Below are 23,005 nucleotides of genomic sequence, written 5' to 3' on the forward strand. Positions count from 1 at the left end.
TTTTTTTGTCAAGCATTGATCATCATGTCACCAGAATAAGACCCTTGATATTTATTGGAAAGGAGCATCAAACTCATCACTGCGGTTTCACCACGCTGTGAAGTTCATCAGAACTTATTTCATCTGTAGCCTAATAAACTGCATGGTTTCACAAGTCGTAGTGGGAGGACCACATATCATATCATCGCGTGACACCAAGTTTACTTCGATACGATGGTTATTATATTTGCGCATAAAGGCCACCGCCTTTTCTTGCATAGTTAATTTTACAGACACAAAGATCCCACTTGTCAAACAAACAAATGATTTGTAGGCATTTATTAACTTGTATCGAAACTTCCAGTTTCCATCACAGCTGTCGTGATTTTTTTTTTGTAAATATACATGGTATGCCTTTACTCGCATAAAAACTATGGATGGAAACGTGGTTACTGATAAGTGTAATTGCCAGACTCACTCTGGCTTACTTAGGGAATAATTAGAATAGTCAGAAGATGTTCATGTCTACAGAGGCCTTGATGTATGACAGAGAACCTTTAGGCTTTACAAAATCAAATCTAAAACCTTGCTTTTCCCCCCATTTCTTTTTTGTAAGTGGACAGTTTCCATATGAGAGATGAAACGCTGCAAGGAACACTTAATATTGTCCTCAAAGACTTAATAGATTTTTCCACATTCCCCAAGCTTGATGAGCTTTTTGGCAGTTGCTAATCTTCAGAGAGATAGTGGTCGGGTAATCATCATGCAATCACGCTTCAGCAAGCAAGGCTGCTTGCCAAAGGCATAATTGCTGCAATAACGAAGTGTTACAAAAATGGAATACTCTAGAATACTGCAATTAGGGATAAAGATTGCACTCAGAGTTGAATTGCAGTAAGTGGCAACATCTTTCTCTCCTCAACCCTTTTCTGTGTAATACAGTGCCTTCCGGAAGTATTCATATCCTTTGACTTATTCTACGTTTTGTTGTGTTCCAGCCTGAATTAACAATGTATTAAATATTGTTTTTTCCTCACCCATCTACTACATACAATACCCCATAATGACAAAGTGAAAAGATGTTTAATTTTTTTTTGCAAATGTATTAAATTAAATAAACATTTCACATCCCTGAGTCAATACATGTTATAACCACCTTTTGGCAGCGCTTACAGCTGGCAGTCTTTTAAGAGCTTTTGGATTGTACAATATTTGCACATTATTCTGTTTAAAATTCTTCAAACTCTGTCAAATTGGTTGCTGATCTTTGCTAGACAGCCATTTTCAAGTCTTGCCATAGATCCTCAAGTCAAATCTGTGACTAGGCCACTCAGGAACATTCAATGTAGTGTTGGTAAGAAAACTCCAGTGTATATTTGCTCTTGTGTGAATTTGTCTCCCTGTGTCTATTGGGAAGCAGACTGAACCAGGTTTTCGTCTAGGATTTTGCCTGTGCTTAGCTCTATTCCTATTCTTTTTATCCGAAATAACTCCCTTGTCCTTGCCTATGCATAGCATACCTATAACATGATGCATCCACCACCATGATTGAAAATATATAGAGTGGTACTCTGATGTGTTGTTACCGATAACCAATATTTAAAAATGTTGCGTCATTTTAAGCATTCTAGTACAGTTAAATAGTTAGAACACACACGCAGCGGTCTAAGGCACTCTATCTCAGAGACATCTACAGTCAATCCAGGCTGTATCACATCCGGCTGTGATTGGGAGTCCCATAGGGCGGTGCACAATTTGGCCCAGCGTCATCCGGGTTTGGCCGAGGTAGGTCATTGTGTATATAAGAACTTTTTATTTTTTTTATTTAACCAGGCAAGTCAGTTAACCTCTACTTCATCACCATCCCTGATCCGGGAGCATCCTCATCAGTAAAAAGCTGACTAGCATAGCCTAGCATAGCGCCACAAGTAAATACTAGCATATAAATATCATGAAATCACAAGTCCAATACAGCAAATGAAAGATACACATCTTGTGAATCCAGCCATCATTTCTGATTTAAAAAAAAATGTTTTACAGCGAAAACACTATGTATTTCTATTAGCTAACCACAATAGTAAAAGACCGCATATTTTCACCATTTTTTTACCGCATAGGTAGCTATCACAAAACCGACCAAATAGAGATATAATTAGTCACTAACCAAGAAACAACTTCATCAGATGACAGTCTTATAACATGTTATACAATAAATCTATGTTTTGTTCGAAAATGTGCATATTTGAGGTATAAATCATAGTTTTACATTGCAGCTACAATCACAAATAGCACCGAAGCAGCCAGAATAATTACAGAGAGCAACGTGAAATACCTAAATACTCATCATAAAACATTTATGAAAAATACATGGTGTACAGCAAATGAAAGATAAACATCTTGTGAATCCTGCCAATATTTCAGATTTTTTAAGTGTTTTACAGCGAAAACACAATATAGCATTATATTAGCTTACCACAATAGTCACACACAACCGCATTTATTCACCGCATAGATAGCATTCGCAAAAACCAGCAAAAGATATAAAATTAATCACTAACCTTGACCAACTTCATCAGATGACAGTCTTATAACATCATGTTACACAATACACTTATGTTTTGTTCGAAAATGTGCATATTTTGAGCTGCAAACCGTGGTTATACGTTGTGAATATGTAGCATCGATTCACCAAATTATCCGGAGATATTTTGGACAGTCACCTAATTTGACCAAAGAACTCATCATAAACTTTACTAAAAAATACATGTTGGACAGCAAATGAAAGATACACTAGTTCTTAATGCAATCGCCGTGTTAGATTTTTTAAAATAACTTTACCATAACAAACAGCTTACGTTATAGCGAGACAGCGCCCGCAATAAGGGTGGAAAATAGGACTAAACATTTTCCACAGAAATACGAAATAACATCATAAATGGTTCCTACTTTTGCTGAGCTTCCATCAGAATCTTGTACAAGGAGTCCTTGGTCTAGAATAAATCGTTGTTTGGTTTTAGAATGTCCTCTTTTCCTGTCGAATTAGCAACCATAGCTAGCCAAGTGGCGCGAAGATGTCCATCTTCTCTCGACGCAAACAACGCAAAATTCCAAAACTCCCGATAAACGTTGAATAATCTGATAAAACTCGATTGAAAAAACATACTTTACGATGATATTATCACATGTATCAAATAAAATCAAAGCCGGAGATATTAGCCGTGTATACCGAAAGCTTTTCAGAAGGCAATCTGGGGTTCCTTCTCGCGCCTTCGAAGACAATGAAATTTCCAGACACGTCATTCCAAAAGCTCTTGTTCGACCTCCGATCAAGCTAGACACCCCATTCCACCTCCCACTGCCTGTTGACATCTAGTGGAAGGCGTATGAAGTGCATGTATATCCATAGATTTCAGGCAATTGAATAGGAAGGCCCTGGAACAGAGCCTCGATTTCAGATTTTTCACTTCCTGTCAGGAAGTTTGCTGCAAAATTAGTTCTGTTTTACTCACAGATATCATTCAAACGGTTTTAGAAACTTGAGAGTGTTTTCTATCCAATAGTAATATTAATATGCATATTGTACGATCTAGAATAGAGTACGAGGCAGTTTAATTTGGGCACAATTTTTTACAAAGTGGAAACAGCGCCCCCATATTGACAAGAAGTTAAGAACAAATTCTTATTTTCAATGACTGCCTAGGAACAGTGGGTTAACTGCCTGTTCAAGCGCAGAAGGACAGATTGTACCTTGTCAGCTCGGGGATTCGACCTTGCAACCTTTCGGTTACTACTCCAACGCTCTAACCACTAGGCTACCCTGCCGCCCCTTAACTGACTTGCCTAGTTAAATAAAGGTTACACACACACACCACACGGACCAAAAAGTTATTTAGTTGGCATTTAAGTATGTCCCCATTACCAGTAAAACATAATCAAAACCTATTTCTTTCACTTACTTGCTGTGCTGTTTGTTTGTTCATTTGTTCAGTTTCATTCTCAACCAGGATTTCATCATACTTGTCAAGCAGTGAAGTTTCAGCTGTCTGTCTGTGGCCTCTCTTCCTCGGTGCGTCACTGTCAGTTTCCATCTTGTCCAGCTGTGTATGTAACATTTTCATGTAAACGCTGTTTGTCTGCATCGAAGTAGCGGTCCTTGCACATAGCATCGAGCATGGTGGCAACACAGTAAAGAGAGAATGCCTGTTGAGCAGGCATTTCAATGCCATGACGGAGGGTATCACGTCTGATGCAGGCGCAGTTGATGAGCTTATTTCTCCAGTCAGTTGTTCAAATGGAGCTAGCTAGTGTGTTCATGTTTCAAACATGTTCTCAAATGGCATCAGCGGTATGACAACCAGCACATTCATGAGCATGAAATACGACTTTCCTCAGTAGGAAATCCTCGACGACCCACTGTGTTGTCAAACTCAGCATGCTCATGGGGCTGTTATCGCTGGTCCAAATGTTGTGAAGTTAATAGCAGTGACGCTATTACTGTGTAACTCCGGTAGGGCAACATCTGAAAAATAGTGCATTTGGTAGTGTGTACTGGTGCTCGACCAGTCGGCGAAAGCCAACATCACCCACGACGGAGAACGGTTGATTGTCAAGGGCAATGAATTCCATTATCTTGGTGTTAATGGATTTCGCCTTTGAGTTGTCTCGCTGAAATGTTCTTACTCTTTCAAATGACTGCTCGACTTGCTGACTACTCGATCCACACAGCAGACATTGTGGGCTAGGTTAGGAATGCTGTGTTGCATGTGTAACGCTACATTTTATGTGGCGTCATTACGTCATGTACCTACGTTATTAGTTTGCACGTCAGCTTTGACATCGGTTTTGCACATCGGCATTAAACTAGACATCGGGCCGATGTCGATGTTGGCATTTTTAGCTAATATTGACCGATTCCGATATATTCACCGATATATCCTGCATCCCTAATTGATACACAATCCAAAGTGTAATTTAATAATTTTTACCATGCTCAAAGGGATATTCAATGTCTGCTTTAAAAAAATTTTTTTTACCAATCTACTAATTGGTGCCCTTTGCGAGGCATTGGAAAACCTCCCTGGTCTATGTGGTTGAATCTGTGTTTGAAATTCACTGCTTGATTGAGGGACCTTACAGATAGTTGTGTGTGTGTGTGTAGGGTACAGAGATGAAGTAGTCGTTCAAAAATCACGTTAAACACTTATTGGTTCATGCAACTTAATATGTGACTTGTTAAGCAAATATTTAGGCTTGCCATAACAAAGAGGTTGAATACTTATTGACACTTCAGCTTTTCATTTTTCATTAATTAACAAACCTTTCTAAAAATGTTTACAAAATTCCACTTTTACATTATGAGGTATTGTGTGTAGGCCAGTGACCCAAAATATACATTTAATCAAATATAAATTCAGGCTGTAACACAACCAAATGAGGAAAAAGTCCAGGGGTGTGAATACTTTCTGAAGGCACTGAACATCTCTGGCATTGTGTGTTGTTAAATTCAGTTGCTCATCAGTTGGCCTCTGCCTGATATTCGAAGAACCATGAACTGGCAGTGAATCGGTAATATCTCCAGTCCCATTCTCCTCCACCTGTAGCTAATAGCTGTCTGTACTGGGAGTAGAACCCATCTGGTAGTGAAGTACTGTGAGCTAGTAGAGAGCCAGAGACCAGACCTCTCCGTTATGTGTGATCAGATGGGCCTATACATTCATTTTCTCGTTTGCCCCTCATAAAGACCAGCAGACTCCACTCTCCTTACTTTACATTAGCCCACTTAGCACTTTGGGGAGCAGGCAATTTCATGAACTAAATTAGGTGGTTACCTAGGTCCCAGTCTTGTGGAATTCCCATAATTGGAGTGAAGCTGCTTGTATCTGGACTGCAGTAGGGTTTCTGATGATAAGGTACAGGGGTAAAGAATATTCAATTTCCACTGTCTATACGGCCACATTAACCCAGCTCTCATTAGTGTAGCGTGTTCTTTTCTCTCCTTCTCTGACATAAAAGTCTTGTCAGTTGCCCTTGGGACGCGCCGTATTCTCCTGACTTAAACTAGGAATTATTAGTGCTCCCTTTGCTGATGCTGTGAGGGTATCCGTGTCTGAGTTCTGACTACTCCTTGGCACAATAATCAGACTTGATCCATATGTGCGCAGAGGATTGGTCTAAACCCCGACGGCACTGGCCTTTCATGCCCAGATAAAGGGCTTCCTCTCTGGGCAAATGAGCTGTGCCTTCTGGAGATCAGAAGGGGAATCTGTCCCTGAAATTATATCAAAACCATAGGGCCCTCTAATGTTACCAAGTGCTGCCCAGTATAAGACAACAGATTCAATTGGTCCTCACTCTGTTCTCCAAGCTGTCAGTGGGGAAAGTATTATTAATGTATTATTATGAAGAAAATGGGACAGCAGAAGTCATCTAAAGTGACAGTTATTACTGTCAATGAATGGTCTCAGCATAGCTCAACATTCCTTTCCCTAGTATTTTGCTAATTTTGTTTAGATGTAGGTAATCTAGTTTACAGTACAGTATTATTTTGAGCAAGCACCTCGGTTATTGACTGTGGTTTGCTATTACTCTAATCTAATATGTGCCTAATGTACTGCAGTAGCATTAATGGAAAGCACTTTCTGTTTTTCTCACTTTCAGTATCAAAACTGCTACCAATACCAGTTAGTGTCCCAGTGTTTCCTGACGAACTGCATGGCTAGGGCCTGGAAAAACCAGGGAGAACTTTGGGCCCTTGGAACACACAGACAGAGATTTAGGGAGAAAGAGCTGGATGCTCTGTGGGACAGATATGTGTTCTGCTGTTCTCGTTATCTCCAGCAGGAGAGCAGAGCAGGCGGCCCCCAGCGGGCCTACTGGGCCTCTTTCCTCTGGAAACACAAACCTAACTGGGGAGAGAGGCTGGCTGGCTGGTTGGCTGGCTGCCTGTGTTTCTCTGTCTACGCTAAACTGCAATGGTCCCTCAGGATAGCTATGAGACAAACGCTCCAACATTTTCGCAACAATACAGAACTGAAGAGACCAGCAGATTTAAATGAAGTTGGGCTTCCCTATCCTGAGGAAAACAAGTCTTATTCTCTCCCTGATTTAGTTATCTTCTCCCATTGAGTTGCCAGTCATCTATGTCCTTTTCAATTATAGCCCTCCAGAGTCTGCTGTTTTTATAACACAGGTTAATTGGGAGTGGGAGTTTTTCTTCCAACCTGCATAGCTACTGATGGAAAAGTTTTTTTAAGGTGCTTGCTCTTGACAAACACTGAATTAAAAACATTCATTTTCGTCAGCCAGACTTTCTCTGTCTGGTTCAAAGGTGGATGATGTTTAATAGACTGCTATGCCCTGACAGCATTTTGTTTTATTCCCATTTCTTTCTCACTGGTTCCTTGATTCTTCAAGCATTAGTTGTGCCTTTTGCGTAAGAAACTATTCTTTGATTTTCCCTGACACTAACCAGAGTCCAAGATCTTATTACTAAAGTCATTATTTGTCTGATTTGAAGGTCAGATGAGAGAAGCAGGGATGAGTCTTTATGATCCAGACAGACAGGGATATGCTGCGTCCCACCCTGACTCTGTCCAAGACGGTTTTCCCCCCAGGAACACTCACGGTCTACCATCTGCTCAATATCTAGAGCTGTGCGTGTGTGTGTTTGCATTATGTTTTGTTCGTTTGTGTCAGCTTAAATTGGTCCATACCTTTTGTGTGTGTTCCTCTCACACGTTGAGCATTGACTTTCTTCCTACCCCCAACTGATTAGAGTTGAGTTGACCACCCTTCTTCAGCCACCTGACCTCTGTCTTTCTTCTCCAGGTGAGAAGGACACTCTGACCCACGGCTCGGTGGTGGACGGCAGGTTTGAAGGCTTCATCCAGACCCACCAGGGCATGTACTACGTGGAGCCTTCGGAGAGGTACCTCAGAGACAAAGACGTGCCCTACCACTCAGTCATCTACCACGAGGGGGACATCAGTGAGTATACTTGATTCACTGCTCTCCTCTGCCAGTCACCCTGCAGTCCTGCTGAAGTAATGGTGCCAACATCACAGCACTAAAATGGGTTATGGCTGTCGTTAATGTAATAGGTATATTTTATAGACTTAAAGGGCATGTTCTTTAATGCTTTTGCTATATTGATTCAGAAGATGTTGCCCATACAGTATGACTCTGGGTGTGTGTAAGTGTTGATTTGTTTTTTAGGGATCTAGCTTTAGAAATTAGGCGTTCATTATCCTATTCAGCAGTAGGAATACAATTTTGTTCCAAATAACACATATATTTTGTGCAGGCAAAGATGGTTATTATTGGAAGCACAGTGGATGGCTTATTAACACCACAGTATTCTGTCAGTGTTATTCACTTTGAAAAGCAATTTTTTTCCATCATGAGCATGAAATGGATTGAATTGGCTGTAGCAGCTCTAAATAGCAGTACCATGGCTGTGCTCTTTTTAATTACATTTACATTTACATTTAAGTCATTTAGCAGACGCTCTTATCCAGAGCGACTTACAAATTGGTGCATTCACCTTATGATATCCAGTGGAACAACCACTTTGTCAGCCACTGACTGCAGTGACTAATCCATGCTGGCTCGTCTGTACCAGCTTTTCTCTCTCCACCTCTGCTACACACACATCCCTCCCTATCAGAGAAAACAGTAGGCATCACACTGTGACAGGACAAGGACTTTAGATAGACAGTGACACCGAAAGGCGATTCTCTGCTATAGGTGTTTCTTGTAAGCAGAGATATGGACGATGATGGATGAATGTGTTCCTAAATGAACTGAAGGATGGGGGGTGGGACAGGACAGGTTTCTCTAGGCTTAGAGGTAAGGTCTTAAAGGCTGTGGAGTGCATACTGAGCAGAGTGGAGGTCTACGGTTCAAATACAATGCAGAGCTGTCAGAGGAGAGGTCTATCCAAGGGGAGTTTACATTGGGCATTTAGCCATACATAAGGTCAAGCCAAGGTCATGTCAGATGAACTGTGAAATGGGCCAGAGGAAGGGGAGCTGAGGAAGGTTGCACTGGGACACTGCGGCAAGACACACACACACAGGGTTAGGCTGAGCATCCATCTTCCTTAGCATCCAGGCCACCAATTATAAGTCGATCTGAGGTGTGGGCTAAGCTCCAGAGACCACTGACCCCACTCATCCCAGTACAGGCCAGAGCAGCCCTCTCAGGCAGGGAGAAAGCAGAGTGGAGGCCCACCCTGTGTTACTTGGCCCTCTCTTCCTCGGGTGGGTCTGATTCACAGCCAGCCTACCTACTGACACACAGGCACAACCAGCCCAGCATGAGCCTGCAATCAGAGAACCTTTCTCTTACGCTTCTTCTCCACAATGTAGGCCTACTCGCTCTTTCTCCTTTCCCTCTATTTCTTCCCGCTCTCCCATTCTTTGTAATTTTCCATCTGTATGAGGTGTCAAGAAAGCTCTCACCCTCTATTCCTCCTCCCGTCCCTTTCTCTTCCTGTGTCTGTTTATCTGAGGGTGTGAACAGAGCCGTTCTGTTCCTCATCCCTTTCTCTGTTCCTCAGTGTCATATCCAATGACAGGCTGTCATCAGAACCCCTCAATAGTACTGCAGGGCTTGGTGACTGCCACAGTACCGGATTTGAGGTAGTTATGCCCTACCCATTATTTGTACTCTTCACATTTTTCTTCGTTCCTTAGCAGATCGTATTGCTTGACATTACATGAAGGGCCCCATTTCATATTTTTTCCTTCACTAATCTATGAAGCGAATGCCGCTGCCCCAAACAGATAATTTCTGTCAAGTCATGCTGCCGTGTGAAGTCCGGTCATAGCACTGATGGCAGCTTTCTTGTAAACACACTCTTATCCCCTTTGTGCCAACAGGCACCACTATGGTGCCTGTTGGCCAACGATGTACCACTCCTTGTGGTACATAATATTTATATTTACATAGCCTGTGATGTTATCAGCAGTACATTAACACATAGTTGAGTAATTGATTCATCTAACTTTGGCTATATTCCTATAACACAATGAAGTATCAAATCCATATTGAGTAAAGACAATCTTCCATTAGACCTGTTTGAGATCTTCATTCCATTTACGTTTTTGTCATTTAGCAGATGCTCTTATCCAGAGCGACTTACAGAAGCAATTAGGGTTAAGTGCCTTGCTCAAGGGCACATCATCAGATGTTTCACCTTGTTGGGTCGAGGATTTGAACCAGCGACCTTTCGGTAACTGGCCCAAAGCTCTAACTGCTAGGCTACCTGCCGCCGCATTCCGTTCAATGTAACATTCAGGTTTCAGCAGTTGTTTTAGTCAAACTGCTGTTCCTGGGAATTTGTCTTTATCAACCCATTAATGAGTCTCCCCTCACAGATATCCTGTCTGCACTTGAATGTTTTCAGACATCAAAGACGCACTTCAAACAGGTTCATTTTGTGGCGGAAACTGTAGCACCTAATTTTAGAATTCTCTTTCCTGTTGGTGAGAGAGAGAGGAAGGACAAATGGTGGAGGGATGGAATAAAGAATGAAAAGGCGTGACTGACTCTGACTCCCATTTCCCCCGGCTTTTACAATTTTTGTCTTTCTTCGCTTCTCGTTCGCAAAGGATTTTTGATTAGCATCTGAATGAGAGGGCATTCACTGCAGGGACAATGACGGCTTTCTGTCTGGAAAAAGAGAACACATTGTCAGGGCAGAATGTTTTGTTGTTCGGTCAATCCGGTCGGTCCTGTACAGAGCCATTCTCCTCAACTGAAAACGGGGGGACAGGTTGACCCTGAGCCCACTCTCTCCCTCTCCAACCCGTTGACCAGACTGCCCACGAGTGGCGCTTTGTGGTGACTCATCAAATGAGCAGAATGCAAATGATCTGCGGTCAGTCAATAGTGTTGTAAGTACAGCCAGGCTTTTGAGGAACACCATCCTGACCCTGCAGCACTTATCCTGACTTTGATTTTTTTTAAACGGCTATAAATAAATAAAGTGCCAAAATTATTCCTCTGGCACTTTTCTGCCATCGGAGTGTGAATTGAAATGTCTGTTTGTCCAAATTTGTCTGAGGAGGTTAGGAAGGTTGAGGGAGTGTGAAACGCTGGCTGAGTGTAGTGTTTACTTGTAGGTCGCAGAGCTGAGTGTGGTTTTGTCGGGACTGAGTTTGTGTTCTTTGGGACTGAGTGTATTTTCCTCGAGTTTTGAGGTGTATTCGTCGGCACTGTGTGTGTTCATTACAGCGATGTGTGTTCTTTAGGACTGTGTTTGTGTTTCTGGGAGCTGAGTGTGTGTGTTCCTTGAATTTCCTTGGGGAGAGAGCGTGTGTTCCTGTGCGCTGGTGTGTGATAAAAGGTGACGACGGCGTCGCTGGCAGATGCCCGTTGGCTTGTGGCGGAGGAATTTCTGTTCCTGGCATGCATGCTGGTGACTGACAAGTTCATTTGGGAGGCTTTTAAAAAATATTATTATTTGTATTTTTTCTCCCCAATTTCCTGATATTCAATATGTAGTTAAGATCTTGTCTCATCGCTGCAACTCCCCAACATGCTCGGGAGAGGCGACGGTCAGGTCATACGTCATCCGAAACATGACCCGTAATGGCGCGCTGCTTCTTAACACTCGCTCGCTTAACCTGGAAGCCAGCCGCACCAATGTGTCGGAGGAAACAACGTTCAACTGAAGTCAGCTAGAGTTGCTAGAGAGTGATGAGCCAAGGAAAGCCCCTCGGCCAAACCCTCCCCTAACCCGGACGACACTGGGCCAATTGTGTGCCGCCCACGGCCGGCTGGCTGGCTGTGACACAGCCTGAGATCGAACCCCAGGCTGAAGGGATGCCTCAACACTGTGATGCAGTGCCGTGGACTGCTGCGCCACTCTGGAGGCCATTTGGAGTCCATTTATATGCCAGTATGTAGTGATGGATGTATTAGTACTGATTGCTGAAGACTAAATGAGACGCATGCATGTACTGTAATTACATGATCCTAGTTGTAGGATTGATTGTTTACTGGTGTGTGTTTTTGCTGTAATTAGGGGGGCTTTCGCTATTGACTAGAGCTGTGGCATTGACTGTGTGTTGTGTACAATAGGGAAAAGATGCAGTGGAGAGAGGAGACCTCTATTGAAGCGTGCAGTCAGCGTTATTGACTCATCTCACTGCATGTTACTATCTGGGGACGACTGGGGGAGTGAATAATCTCTCTGCTTGGAACTGATCACAGAGCAGTCTGACCTGACCTTGTTTTATTATCAGCACATTGTACAGTAACGGCCTGATTGATTGATGGCATATGTATTCAGTTATTCTGTGTATTCAGGGTTGTTGTATTGCGGTGTATAGGTTAAAACATTCAAAGTGCTGAGTGTGGGATTGTGCTGGCCTGTGTTTTGAAGTCCTGTCTCAGGTATCTGAAGCAGAGTATGGAGGGCATGTTGCTCAGGGGAGGGAGAGATGGCTCTGTTATCCCAGAGTCCTCATTAGTGACACACACCGTCTCTTCCTCCTCACCCTGCTTGCTCTGTTATGCTGCCCGCTTAGACAGCAACAGAGCTGTCAGGCCTGGTTGACACTGCACCATTCCCCAGGCCCAGAGAGCCCCGGCTGAGGCCCCTGAGTTCACCTCGCTCTGCCCAAACCCAAAACAGCATATCCATATGTTACTCTGCCTACCTCCGTCTCCCGCATAATAAGGGTCAGAAGTTTTCCAAGGTCACGTAACCTAACCAGGACAAAAGTAGCATACCCAAAAGAGACTGCCTGCCTCCCTGTGTGTCCTCCATACCTGTTCCCAACCCTGCATCTTCATCCTTGAACAAATGGCTTCGTTCTGGAGGGACTGACATCAGACAGAGATGGCAGAAGTAGTTTTCTGTGAATAGATAAAGCCAACTAGAGAAGAAGTAGAAAGCCCTGTGTTATCCTGTTGTCTAAACACACAGACGTAATTGGAGTTCATTAGCATTCACGCCTGCTGTGAAGGTAAAGAGTGTAGATTACAAAAACTCATTATAAGAGTTTTCAGATTTCCACAGGCAATTATGGCTCTCTGCTAAGAGTTCTGTGTCACTATGGTTTACTCATTTTCATTAGTGTTTCACTGTGCAGTTCTGTGTTCTGCATAGTGATCGCTGAGCTCATTCTACAGTGGCACTCTGCTTGTTTATTGGCTCATTTAGGAACAGGATGGTGATGACAGGGAGGGTGCTCTCCAACTTGATTGCTGGCTGCTCTTCAATGGGTGACATCACACCAGAGTCAATAGATTTGAATTGGATGCGTTAATCAAAATTATGTTCCGTTTTTATGAGGAAATTGGATCTAGGCACCTGCTTTAGGCAGATGCCCGTGAAAAAACTGTGTTCTTGAGGATCACCATTTTAGCTGGGTTGTAAAGTACCCAGCTCTGTGTCTGTTTTTACTGATTTGGTCCCGTTGGGAATGCTCCAGCAGCCAGCCAGTCCACAGAGGGACACAGCACCACATGTTGTTTTGGGCAATGGCATTATTTGTCAGCAGAGGGCAAGGACACGGTCACTGCTTAAATGTAGGTTTAAATCTGGACTCTGTGGTATCTCAGACCGTTCTTTGACATTGATCTGTGTTAGTAATTGTGAAGGTGTATACTGGACTTTTCTGGATACTTTAGTTGCATGTAGTATTGTTGCTCCTTATTGAGTCTGGTGTTTTTCAGAGCCTCTGGCAGAGGAAAGTCGAGCAGTGAGTGAGTCAGTGACATGTAATTTGGGAGGAATTACTGCTTTGTTACTCTCCAGCCTGGAGAAGGTGACGCCAGCGGTGAACAGAGGCTTATTCTTTCAGTTAGCGTAGACAGTCTGTGTCTTAGGCCTTGTTACACACACACACACACACACACACACACACACACACACACACACACACACACACACACACACACACACACACACACACACACACACACACACACACACACACAGAGAGAGACTGTGTTAGGCCTTGTTACACACACAGAGAGAGATATTAACTACAGCTTCTTTCTGTCCTAATGAACAGATATCTCCACCCTCAGATGAATGTTGCTGCTAGAGATAGTAAGGTTATTATACTGGTATGTTTTAGAGGGCCTTGGATAGATTAGATGAGGTTATACTGGTATGTTTTAGAGGGCCTTGTATAGAGTAGTTGAGACCACACTATGGGCTATGGCTACTATTGTGTACAACCTTTTTCATTCCCCTTCTAAACAGGTTTAGCCTGAAGCTGAGAGAACCAATATTACTGGTAATACGGTTGAGTTCATATTGATGGTTTCCTCTTCTCCTCCCAGATTACCCTCATAAGTATGGCTCAGAGGGAGGCTGTGCTGACCACTCAGTGTTTGAAAGGATGAAGAAGTACCAGGCCTCGGCTATGGAGGAGCCTCTCAAGGTGAGCTGATAATACCCCACTGTGAAACCAACCCTATAGCTATACAGCACTCACCAATACTGTACAACCACGTACACATTCTGGACACAGTACTGGAGGACCATACAAACCACCTCGCATCTTCTTGCTCCATGGTAAAATAACACTTAGCATGATAAGGAAACATGGAAGTGATTAAGTCAAAGTTGTTATTGGAGCTGTAACGGGAGCCAGATTCTTCTTATTGTTCCTGGGTTCTTATCCCTTTCAGCTCTGTGGATGACTGAGTAGAGTGATGTCACAGATCATCTGGCAGGGTGAGGAGTTAGTGTTCTCTCTCCCCAGGGATGAGTCAGACCAGACCAGGGTTGTGTCAGGAAATGTTTCCCCATGTTCTGGAAGACCTCTCCCTCCTCCCTTCAGAAGCCAGGGCCCTCATTCTCCACATTTGAAGACATGGGATTTTTCCCTGACCAAAATGGCAGAAATCCTTTCACATTCCTGTTGGTCACCTTCTCATGTCATTTCTTAGTCTTGGGAACTTTTTTTCTACCTCTCACTTCCCTCTCTCACTCTTTCTCCCCTCTTCCAGCTCCCCTCGTTCCACATCACTCTCCCTCACATCCATCTCTCCCTCCTAGTTGACTAATGGTAGTCGTTCCTCTGGTTGTTGCCTCTGCAGGATCCCAGCAGTGTGGTGGAGGAAGAGGAGAGGTCCCATGGACATGGTCCGGTGATCCTGAGGAAGAAGAGAGCAGCTCAGATAGAGAAGAACACCTGCCAGCTCTTCATCCAGACTGACCACCTCTTCTTCAAGTACTACGGCACCAGAGAGGCTGTCATCGCACAGGTACTGAGGCTGTACACACACTAGGGCTGTCCCAGACTAAAAAAAAATATTGGTTGACTGAGAGTCATCTATTCTTTCAACTATTCTATTGGTCTACATTTTAAGTGTATTTTTCCATATATAGAAACACCCGAAGTTTGAATATAATCAACTATATGCACTGAGCTTGTCTGATGCTTTAAGCTCAATGTTTGATTAAATAAGACACAAATCACTCAAGAAGGGAGCCCGATGGCCACACTGTGTTAAAATTAAATGACGTTGAGTGACTGGTGCACGTCGTCTCTCTCTTCCCTGCTGCAGTGAATAGGCACCACGGCAAGTGTTTATTGCCGCTGTCTGTGCTGAAGCTGCGACATAATTACAGCCATTTTGTTTCTTACTTGTTTCTGACTGAAAGGTTCTGTTACCGAAATACCTCATTTGTTTAGGAAAAACATTCCCTATTCCCTAGACCCTTGCTCTCTTTACGTAAAACATGTATGCAGTGCATGCACCTGACCAATAGGGTCTGACCTATAGCATATCATAATCACATAATAAATTGGTTGTAGCAAACTCTGAACACTGTAACACGTGACAGCAAAATGGATCAGGATGACTTGAAAAATAAACTCGAAACGGGGGAATGTTTACTGGTTGCGCAGGAGGGAAAGGGGAAGTTAGATGTGTGTAAGACATTTGACTTAGTTGTGGAAACTATTGAAGAGAAAGGAGGATATAGGAGCAAGCTCTGAATGAGTATTGTGTAGCAAACAGGTGCTGTTAGATTACAATATTATACTTTTTTCTGCCCGTTTGGAAGTGTAAACAACACTATATAAAATAGAACAGACTCTGGTATTACTTATAATGAAAAACATTTGCAAAGCCTTTATTAAAGCATAGCAAAGATTTATAAACAGCCGGATTTGTGAAATTGCTTTATACAACATTTTGCAGTTGCATGAGGATTGGTGCTCACGGAATCAGTAGGCTATTAAACAAACACTCAAACTGTCAATAGAAGCAGGATCTGTCTTATTTCTGTAGATGTATATGGACGATTTATAAAGCCAGGCATGTTTAACAGTTTGGTTATAGACCTAATTAAGTTGGTTTCCTCACTCCGCTACTGCCTCTGTCGCATTGTTCTCAACACCATTATTATGCACATAGCAACATATAGGGAAAGGCACCAATTCAACGGCGCACTGAAGATTAAGTTTCAGAACCGTGGACAGCTCCCGCTATCCATCCCGCTCTATCCAGAGCGCTTTTGTTATATAATATTATCAGTGTTGCACCATTATTCTTATATAATATAGTCTTTTTACAATTTCAGTAGCACATCTTAGAGAGATGTATGGCACTCTCTAATCCATTGGATGGCACAGTGGCCTCCAATGGATTAGTCCACTGAGACAAGCACGAATCAGACAGGTGTCTTATACGCCATTAATTATTTTGATCAATTTGCGACTGCTCGACTAATGAAATCTCGGTCGACCAACAGCATATCGACCAAACAATCGACTAAATAAGGTCAACCCTAATACACACACACACACACACACACACACACACACACACTCTGAATCATTCGGCAGGGGGAAACCAGGGCCTGCCCTTTAATTCCGCCAGGAGAAATGGATTACAAACAGAATAGTGTTTGTCTGTGGGTCTGATCAGTTGTTGTTGGCTGGCTTCCTTCAATCAGCCTGCCCAGCATCGCAGACTTGTTCCTCCTGACTGAGTTCTATAGCCTAACAAATGAGATGCAAAGGAAATGCTGCCTTTCACAGTAGAGGGTCCCGTTAAAGGAGAGACTAGCTGATTAAAATGTAATTTCTGTGGACACTCACTCTCTCCATAGGTGAGATAAAGGAAAAAGGTTAATTGTGATGAAGTAAATGTGTTCGTTAGGATTGTGGTTTAGCTCTGAGACGAGGCTTGTTTATAGGATGGACTGGACAGTATGGAGCAAGTCATCAACAGATTGATTCCAATAGGCTGAACACAGTGATTCTGTAGTTAAAGATATTATTCATGTGTTCATTGGTGGGCTAACAGACATGTCATGTCTTTAATGTCATGCTATGATTAATCTGATGTTCTCTCTGCAGTGCAGTTGTTCTAGACTTCTCATAATCTAATGGTGACTGTTCTATTCTCTAGATCTCCAGCCATGTAAAGGCCATTGACTCCATCTACCAGGGTACTGACTTCCTGGGCATCCGCAACATCAGCTTCATGGTCAAAAGGATCAGGGTGAGTTTGTGTTCAGGCCTGGGGGTTGGGGGGTGTGTGGGTGGTGAGCCCCACCATTTGCCTCACTCATCAGTATTCCACCACACTCCAAGACCTAATAAATCCTTAAAATCCTCAGGTGAACACCAGCTGCCATTTAAAGTAGGGAGCTCAGGGCCGCATTCCAAAATTCAAAACAACTCTCTCAAAAGGTTTCTCTGGGGCCAAGGAGCTGGCAACTTTTTAAGTAGAATCATTTCTCTCTGTCTAAAGCCTTTTCCCACTCTCTATTCAAACACACATTAGAATAGTTACTTAGCAATGATTATAGTGATGTACACAGTGGCCTTTGTTTGAAGTCTCTTCTCCAATACCCCAGGGACCAGTTACTGTAGGCCCTCCTAACAAAGCTCCTGTCTGTTCCCCTAACGTGTATGTGTCAGGGTTTCTGTTAGCCGGTAATAGACAGCTTTTTTTTTAAAGCCGATAACGGTCAATTGTCCGGGAGAAGAAAGAAATCCCATTGACGAAATAATGCTTTTTAGCCTATTCATTGATGTTAATACCAGTCGGCCTTATAGGTTCATTTAGTTGAATTAAATTGGCACTTGTGTACAGTATATTAGTTTTGTAAGGTTATCTTATTTATCACACGCATACAGCATACAGATACGGAGCCTTTGAGCGGAAAATCTGTCAGAGCGCGAGAGCTGTTGCTAAAGCATCTCAAACAGCAAATGTATAGGTAACAGAAGACACGCTTCATCAGCGCGTCACACACCACTTTTCAATTAGCTAGAGGTATTATGCATTTTGAAAATATATACTTAATTGTTTGAAACCTGAATGTTTTTCTACATATTATGAGGCATGTCTTACGCTTCGAACACACCGACTGCGTCATTGCGTTTCGATACACCAGAAGTACATTAATTTCCAGTGGAACGCTGCGTTTGCCTTGCAGCATTGCGTTGCAGAGGCAGTTGCAGAGGCAGTGCGATTTATCGAACGTATGCATCAAATTGTAAGCGTAGACTTGACAGAAAGTAGCTAAATGTGAATGTTTAATTTTTGTTGCACACATATCCAGTAAAAAAAAAAATAATTGGATTACATAATAAAAACAGTTTGACTGAAGAATTTCTTAACATTTTATATTCATTTATTTGCCAAGTATATTATTTATTCGATGACATCCACAAATTAATTGTGAGAGCCTATAATATAATTTCCCTCAAATGCCGTTTTGGAGCGAAATGCAATAATAAATAGTCAAGATAGCAGCGTAGGCTCTTTCAACAATGAGACCAACGTTGAGGAAGGTGGTCTTGATCGCGCTGTTGGGCCGGGACCAGCCCCGCCGAAAGCGCAGGTCTGTGTGGGTCCAGAGATGGTTCAAGTCCCGAAAGCAGGCAGGGAAGTTCCACCGTCTCATTCAAGAGCTTCGAATGTTTGGAGAGGAATTCCGAAGTTACTTTCGTCTGGAACGAAGCCAGTTCGATCACCTGCTCCAGATGGTTGGAGCCAGGATCGCCCGGATGGATACCAACTACCGGGAGTCCATCAGCCCAGTTGAACGCCTGGCGATTTGTCTCCGGTAAGCTATATTCTAGTACATTTTTAAAGCCTTTGATACCATAATTGATTAATACATTGTTTTTATGTGCAACCTAGCTAGCTAAAGGGCTCTCTAGTTAATAGTCCCTATTTGATATCAGATGTACTTTTACAGAATGTTCATTAGGACTATAACTTTTCCCAAAGTTGGTTTATAATCCTTTTTTAATTATGCAATGTTACCAAATGAAAATAAAGTTGAGGTGCCTTCTGCCCTGATGAAGGTAGGCTAGTCTTCTCCAGGACCCATTGTTGTTCAAGACAGTTAGTCATTCATTACATTCTTATTGGACTTGCATACACTCTTAGAGAAAAAGGTTCCAAAAGTGTCCTTCTGCTTTCCCCATAGGATAACCTTTTTGGTTCCAGGTATAACCCTTTGGGGAAAATGCTATACACGGAACCCAATAGGGTTCTACATTGAACCAAAAGGGGTACTACCTGGAACCAAAAAGGGATCTCCTATGGGGACAGCCGGAGAACCCTTTTAAGTAGATAGTACCATTCTTTCTAAGAGTAGAGTTGGCCTGGGCAACAGTTTATTGATATAGTCATAGACTGAATTGTAGTGTTTCAAGGCATTGTTAATGATGGTTGATGAGTATTACAATATAATTAGTAGAGCATAATAAACTGTAATGAGGTAGATATATGAGTATATATAATATGTGGGTGGAATTCAAGTTACACGCAATATTGATAATTATTTTTAATTATATTTTAGATTCTTTGGCGACAGGGGACTCCTACAGGACCATTGGATTCAGCTTCCGAGTTGGACGGTCCACGGTGGCAGGCATTGTCCCCTCTGGCACAATCCATTTGGGACTGCCTGGTTGGTGAATACATGCCTGTCCCCAAGGAGGAAGACTGGAGGGCCATCGCTGCCGAGTTCCTGGAGAGGTGGAATTTCCCCAACTGTCTTGGCTCCATTGACGGGAAACATGTAGTAATCCAGGCTCCACCGTGCTCAGGTTCGCAATTCTACAACTACAAGGGTACATATTCAGTTGTACTCTTGACTATAGTAGATGCCATCTACTGTATCCGTGTTGTCGATGTTGGTGCTTACGGCAAGGGTAGTGATGGCGGGACCCTCCGGGACTCTGCCTTCGGCCAGGCACTTCAGGATGGCACCCTGGAGATTCCACCACCAGCATCACTCCCTGGAGCTGAAGACCTGGGACCTGTTCCCCACATCTTCGTCGGCAACGAGGCCTTCCCTTTAAGACCCAACTTCATGAGGCCCTACGCTGGACACCAGCTGCCATTGTCAAAGCCTGTAAGGATCGTTAACAAACGATTGTCCAGGGCAAGGTTAGTTGTTAAATGCGCCTTTGGGATTCTGGCAGCCCGGTGGAGAATGTATTGGAGAGTGCTTGGTCTCAGCCCCTCAAATGTCGATGCCTGCGTGAAGGCCACATGTGTTCTCCACAACTACCTGCAGAGGTCATTCCAGGATGGAGATGGGCACGCCAAATGGTCACCTACCTGATGTCACCAGGGCAGGTGCAAACAACGCCCCCAAACAGGCACTCAAGGTGAGGGAGAAGCTGACCACCTACTTCTCATCGCCAGCAGGTGAAGTCCCATGGCAGTATGCCGTGGAGTGAAACTGCTCTTTTAAGAGCCCCCTACCACAAAGGTTATTTTAAGAACCATCCACCGTTGTCCATAAAGTTGCATTTTTTCCCCAGATTACTTTATGTAGCATTGTCTCTCTTCATTTGGAAGTTATATTTAAGTGAAATTTGGGAGTTAAGACCACACCTTAAAACCCCTTACTTCTCCCATTAACGTCAGTATTATACACACCTGGCATGGTACATCAGGTGAGCGGGAGCACGAATTAAGGTTATACGACATACAGTTAGTATGATGGGAAAGGGTAACCTAGGGTCCATACAAATAGTACAGTTTACCACCATGTTCACTGGCCTGGCAAAATATAGGTGGGAAAAAAACGAATTAGGAAGATAATGTGTTTTTACTTTCATCAAGAAATAAGCAGATTAAGTCTAAATGAGATATTAATAAACAACTGAAACAACTGACTATGAAAACATAATTTAATAAGTATTCAAGTACAGGAAAGAACATGAACAATAAATGGATCCAGAAAAGAAAGAATGTGTCAGAAGCACCAAGGCTGCTGGACTGAAGCTGCTGACCCAGACCTCTTCTTCTCTTTCTCTGCCCTTCTCTCTCTCTGATACCTGTCCCTGAGTCCTCTCCACTTCCTCCTACAGTCTTCTTCTACATAGACATGAACATGATAAGCCAAACCATTACCTAGCATAACTATAGTTATTAGATAGCTATCATGGACATGTCACCTACTGTACACATAGACACACACACACACACACACACACGGTTATCTGACCAAATTATCAGGGGTACAGTAGTATCTACCATTTCTATTACTATTTATCTTGCATACACTCTTTCAAACATGATTATTTGGTAAAGTTATCAGGGGTAGTAACTAGCATCATTTATTTGACTATTTCTTTCACACACACACCTCATTGGCTAGGTTAGCAAGCTAGGTTAGCAAGCTAGCTAACGCTAACTAGCCACATCTAGCACAAGCTCACTACTAAACTGACCTGGCAATCCTACTATCGTGGACACTTGTCTCCAAGCAGCATTTTTTGTGTTTATGTCCCTGTAGCTGTCAGCAATTGTGTTAAAAAGACACGGTTTTGAGGATACTGCGAAAATGATTCTCTCCTCCATGTGTCCAACCGCATGCGACTGCATCAGTATAGTTGCCTAGCTGCGCAAAATGTTATGCAGCAGTGATGCATAACACAGTCGGTGTGTTCGAAGCGTTACCTTGCTTCAAAGTAACCTAGCCAAAAGAAGACCATATCCGTGGACGCAATTATTTTATATAAACTTTAATTGTCCAGTAGCCCAAGGCCCACCCTAGTCATATTAGCAGCCCATGCGTTGCATATTACATCTCCCCTCTTTCTAAATTTCTAACGGATATTTTCATCTGTCACATGAAACCGGTGAGCTTTTTCCTGCTAATTGCATTATGGAAGGAACATTCACACGCAGCCTACTGCCTTGTGCTCATTGCTGCGTTTATAATGTAAAGAAATAAGTGTCTCAACATTTTAAGCTCAACGTTCTGATCTGTTGCATCAGACTCATTGCTTTTTCTTTTTAATTCTCTGTCCCAGAGTCTGTTTGGAAATGTCTATTTCTTTCTCGACAAGCTGACCAATAGAATAGGTAACCTTTTCTACTATGGGGGGAATAGTAGATTGACAAAGGCTAGTGATTCTGCTGTTCGTTACTGGTCTTGTTGGCTGAGGAAAAGTACATGTTATTCTGACATCAAAATGTGCTTCAGAATTCGGTAAGAAGGAACGCACATTGTTGCATTCTTAACTTGCATGTTCTGTTAATATAATCTAAATGTAATGTATGTCATTCTGAGCACTGTGGGTGGACGCCCTTATCAGGTTACGCACCCAATGCATATGGGTCCGGTAACTTCCTCAAATGTCCGGTAAATTAAAATGCTGCCGGTCAAATGTCCGGTGCCACATTTTCCAAATGGAAACCCTGGTGGGTGGGTGGGTGGCTGTGATTACCTACTCATGACCTATTCAATGAGCCCATTCCTTTCGATCTCTTCAGATTAACACGACCAGTGATGAGCGGGACATCACCAATCCATTCCGCTTCGCTAACATCGGGGTGGAGAAGTTCCTGGAGCTCAACTCAGAACAGAACCATGATGACTATTGCCTGGCCTACGTCTTCAGCGACAGGGACTTTGACGACGGGGTGCTGGGCCTGGCCTGGGTCGGAGCTCCTGCAGGTACACACACACCAATTGAACTTGTGTACTGCACTCATTTGCATAATGGCTCTCAGGGTAGGAATTCAGTGGAGAATTAAAAAAGAAAACTGAGAATAGTGG

The 23,005-nt window shown here is 42.9% G+C and overlaps 1 protein-coding gene across 1 annotated transcript in view; it reads left to right on the forward strand.

The window, feature by feature from the left end:
• The window catches only part of LOC139563052 (disintegrin and metalloproteinase domain-containing protein 10-like), a 79,164-nt gene that overhangs the window by 48,252 nt on the left and 7,907 nt on the right, over positions 1 to 23,005 (forward strand). The window contains exons 4-8 of the mRNA XM_071381310.1: positions 7,807 to 7,965; positions 14,284 to 14,384; positions 15,046 to 15,213; positions 17,371 to 17,463; positions 22,720 to 22,903. Of these exons, the coding sequence (XP_071237411.1) occupies positions 7,807 to 7,965; positions 14,284 to 14,384; positions 15,046 to 15,213; positions 17,371 to 17,463; positions 22,720 to 22,903 (705 nt within the window). The remainder of the gene's footprint in view (positions 1 to 7,806; positions 7,966 to 14,283; positions 14,385 to 15,045; positions 15,214 to 17,370; positions 17,464 to 22,719; positions 22,904 to 23,005) is intronic.

Source organism: Salvelinus alpinus, chromosome 33, assembly GCF_045679555.1.
Source record: "Salvelinus alpinus chromosome 33, SLU_Salpinus.1, whole genome shotgun sequence".
In the NCBI taxonomy this organism is placed as follows: domain Eukaryota; kingdom Metazoa; phylum Chordata; class Actinopteri; order Salmoniformes; family Salmonidae; genus Salvelinus; species Salvelinus alpinus.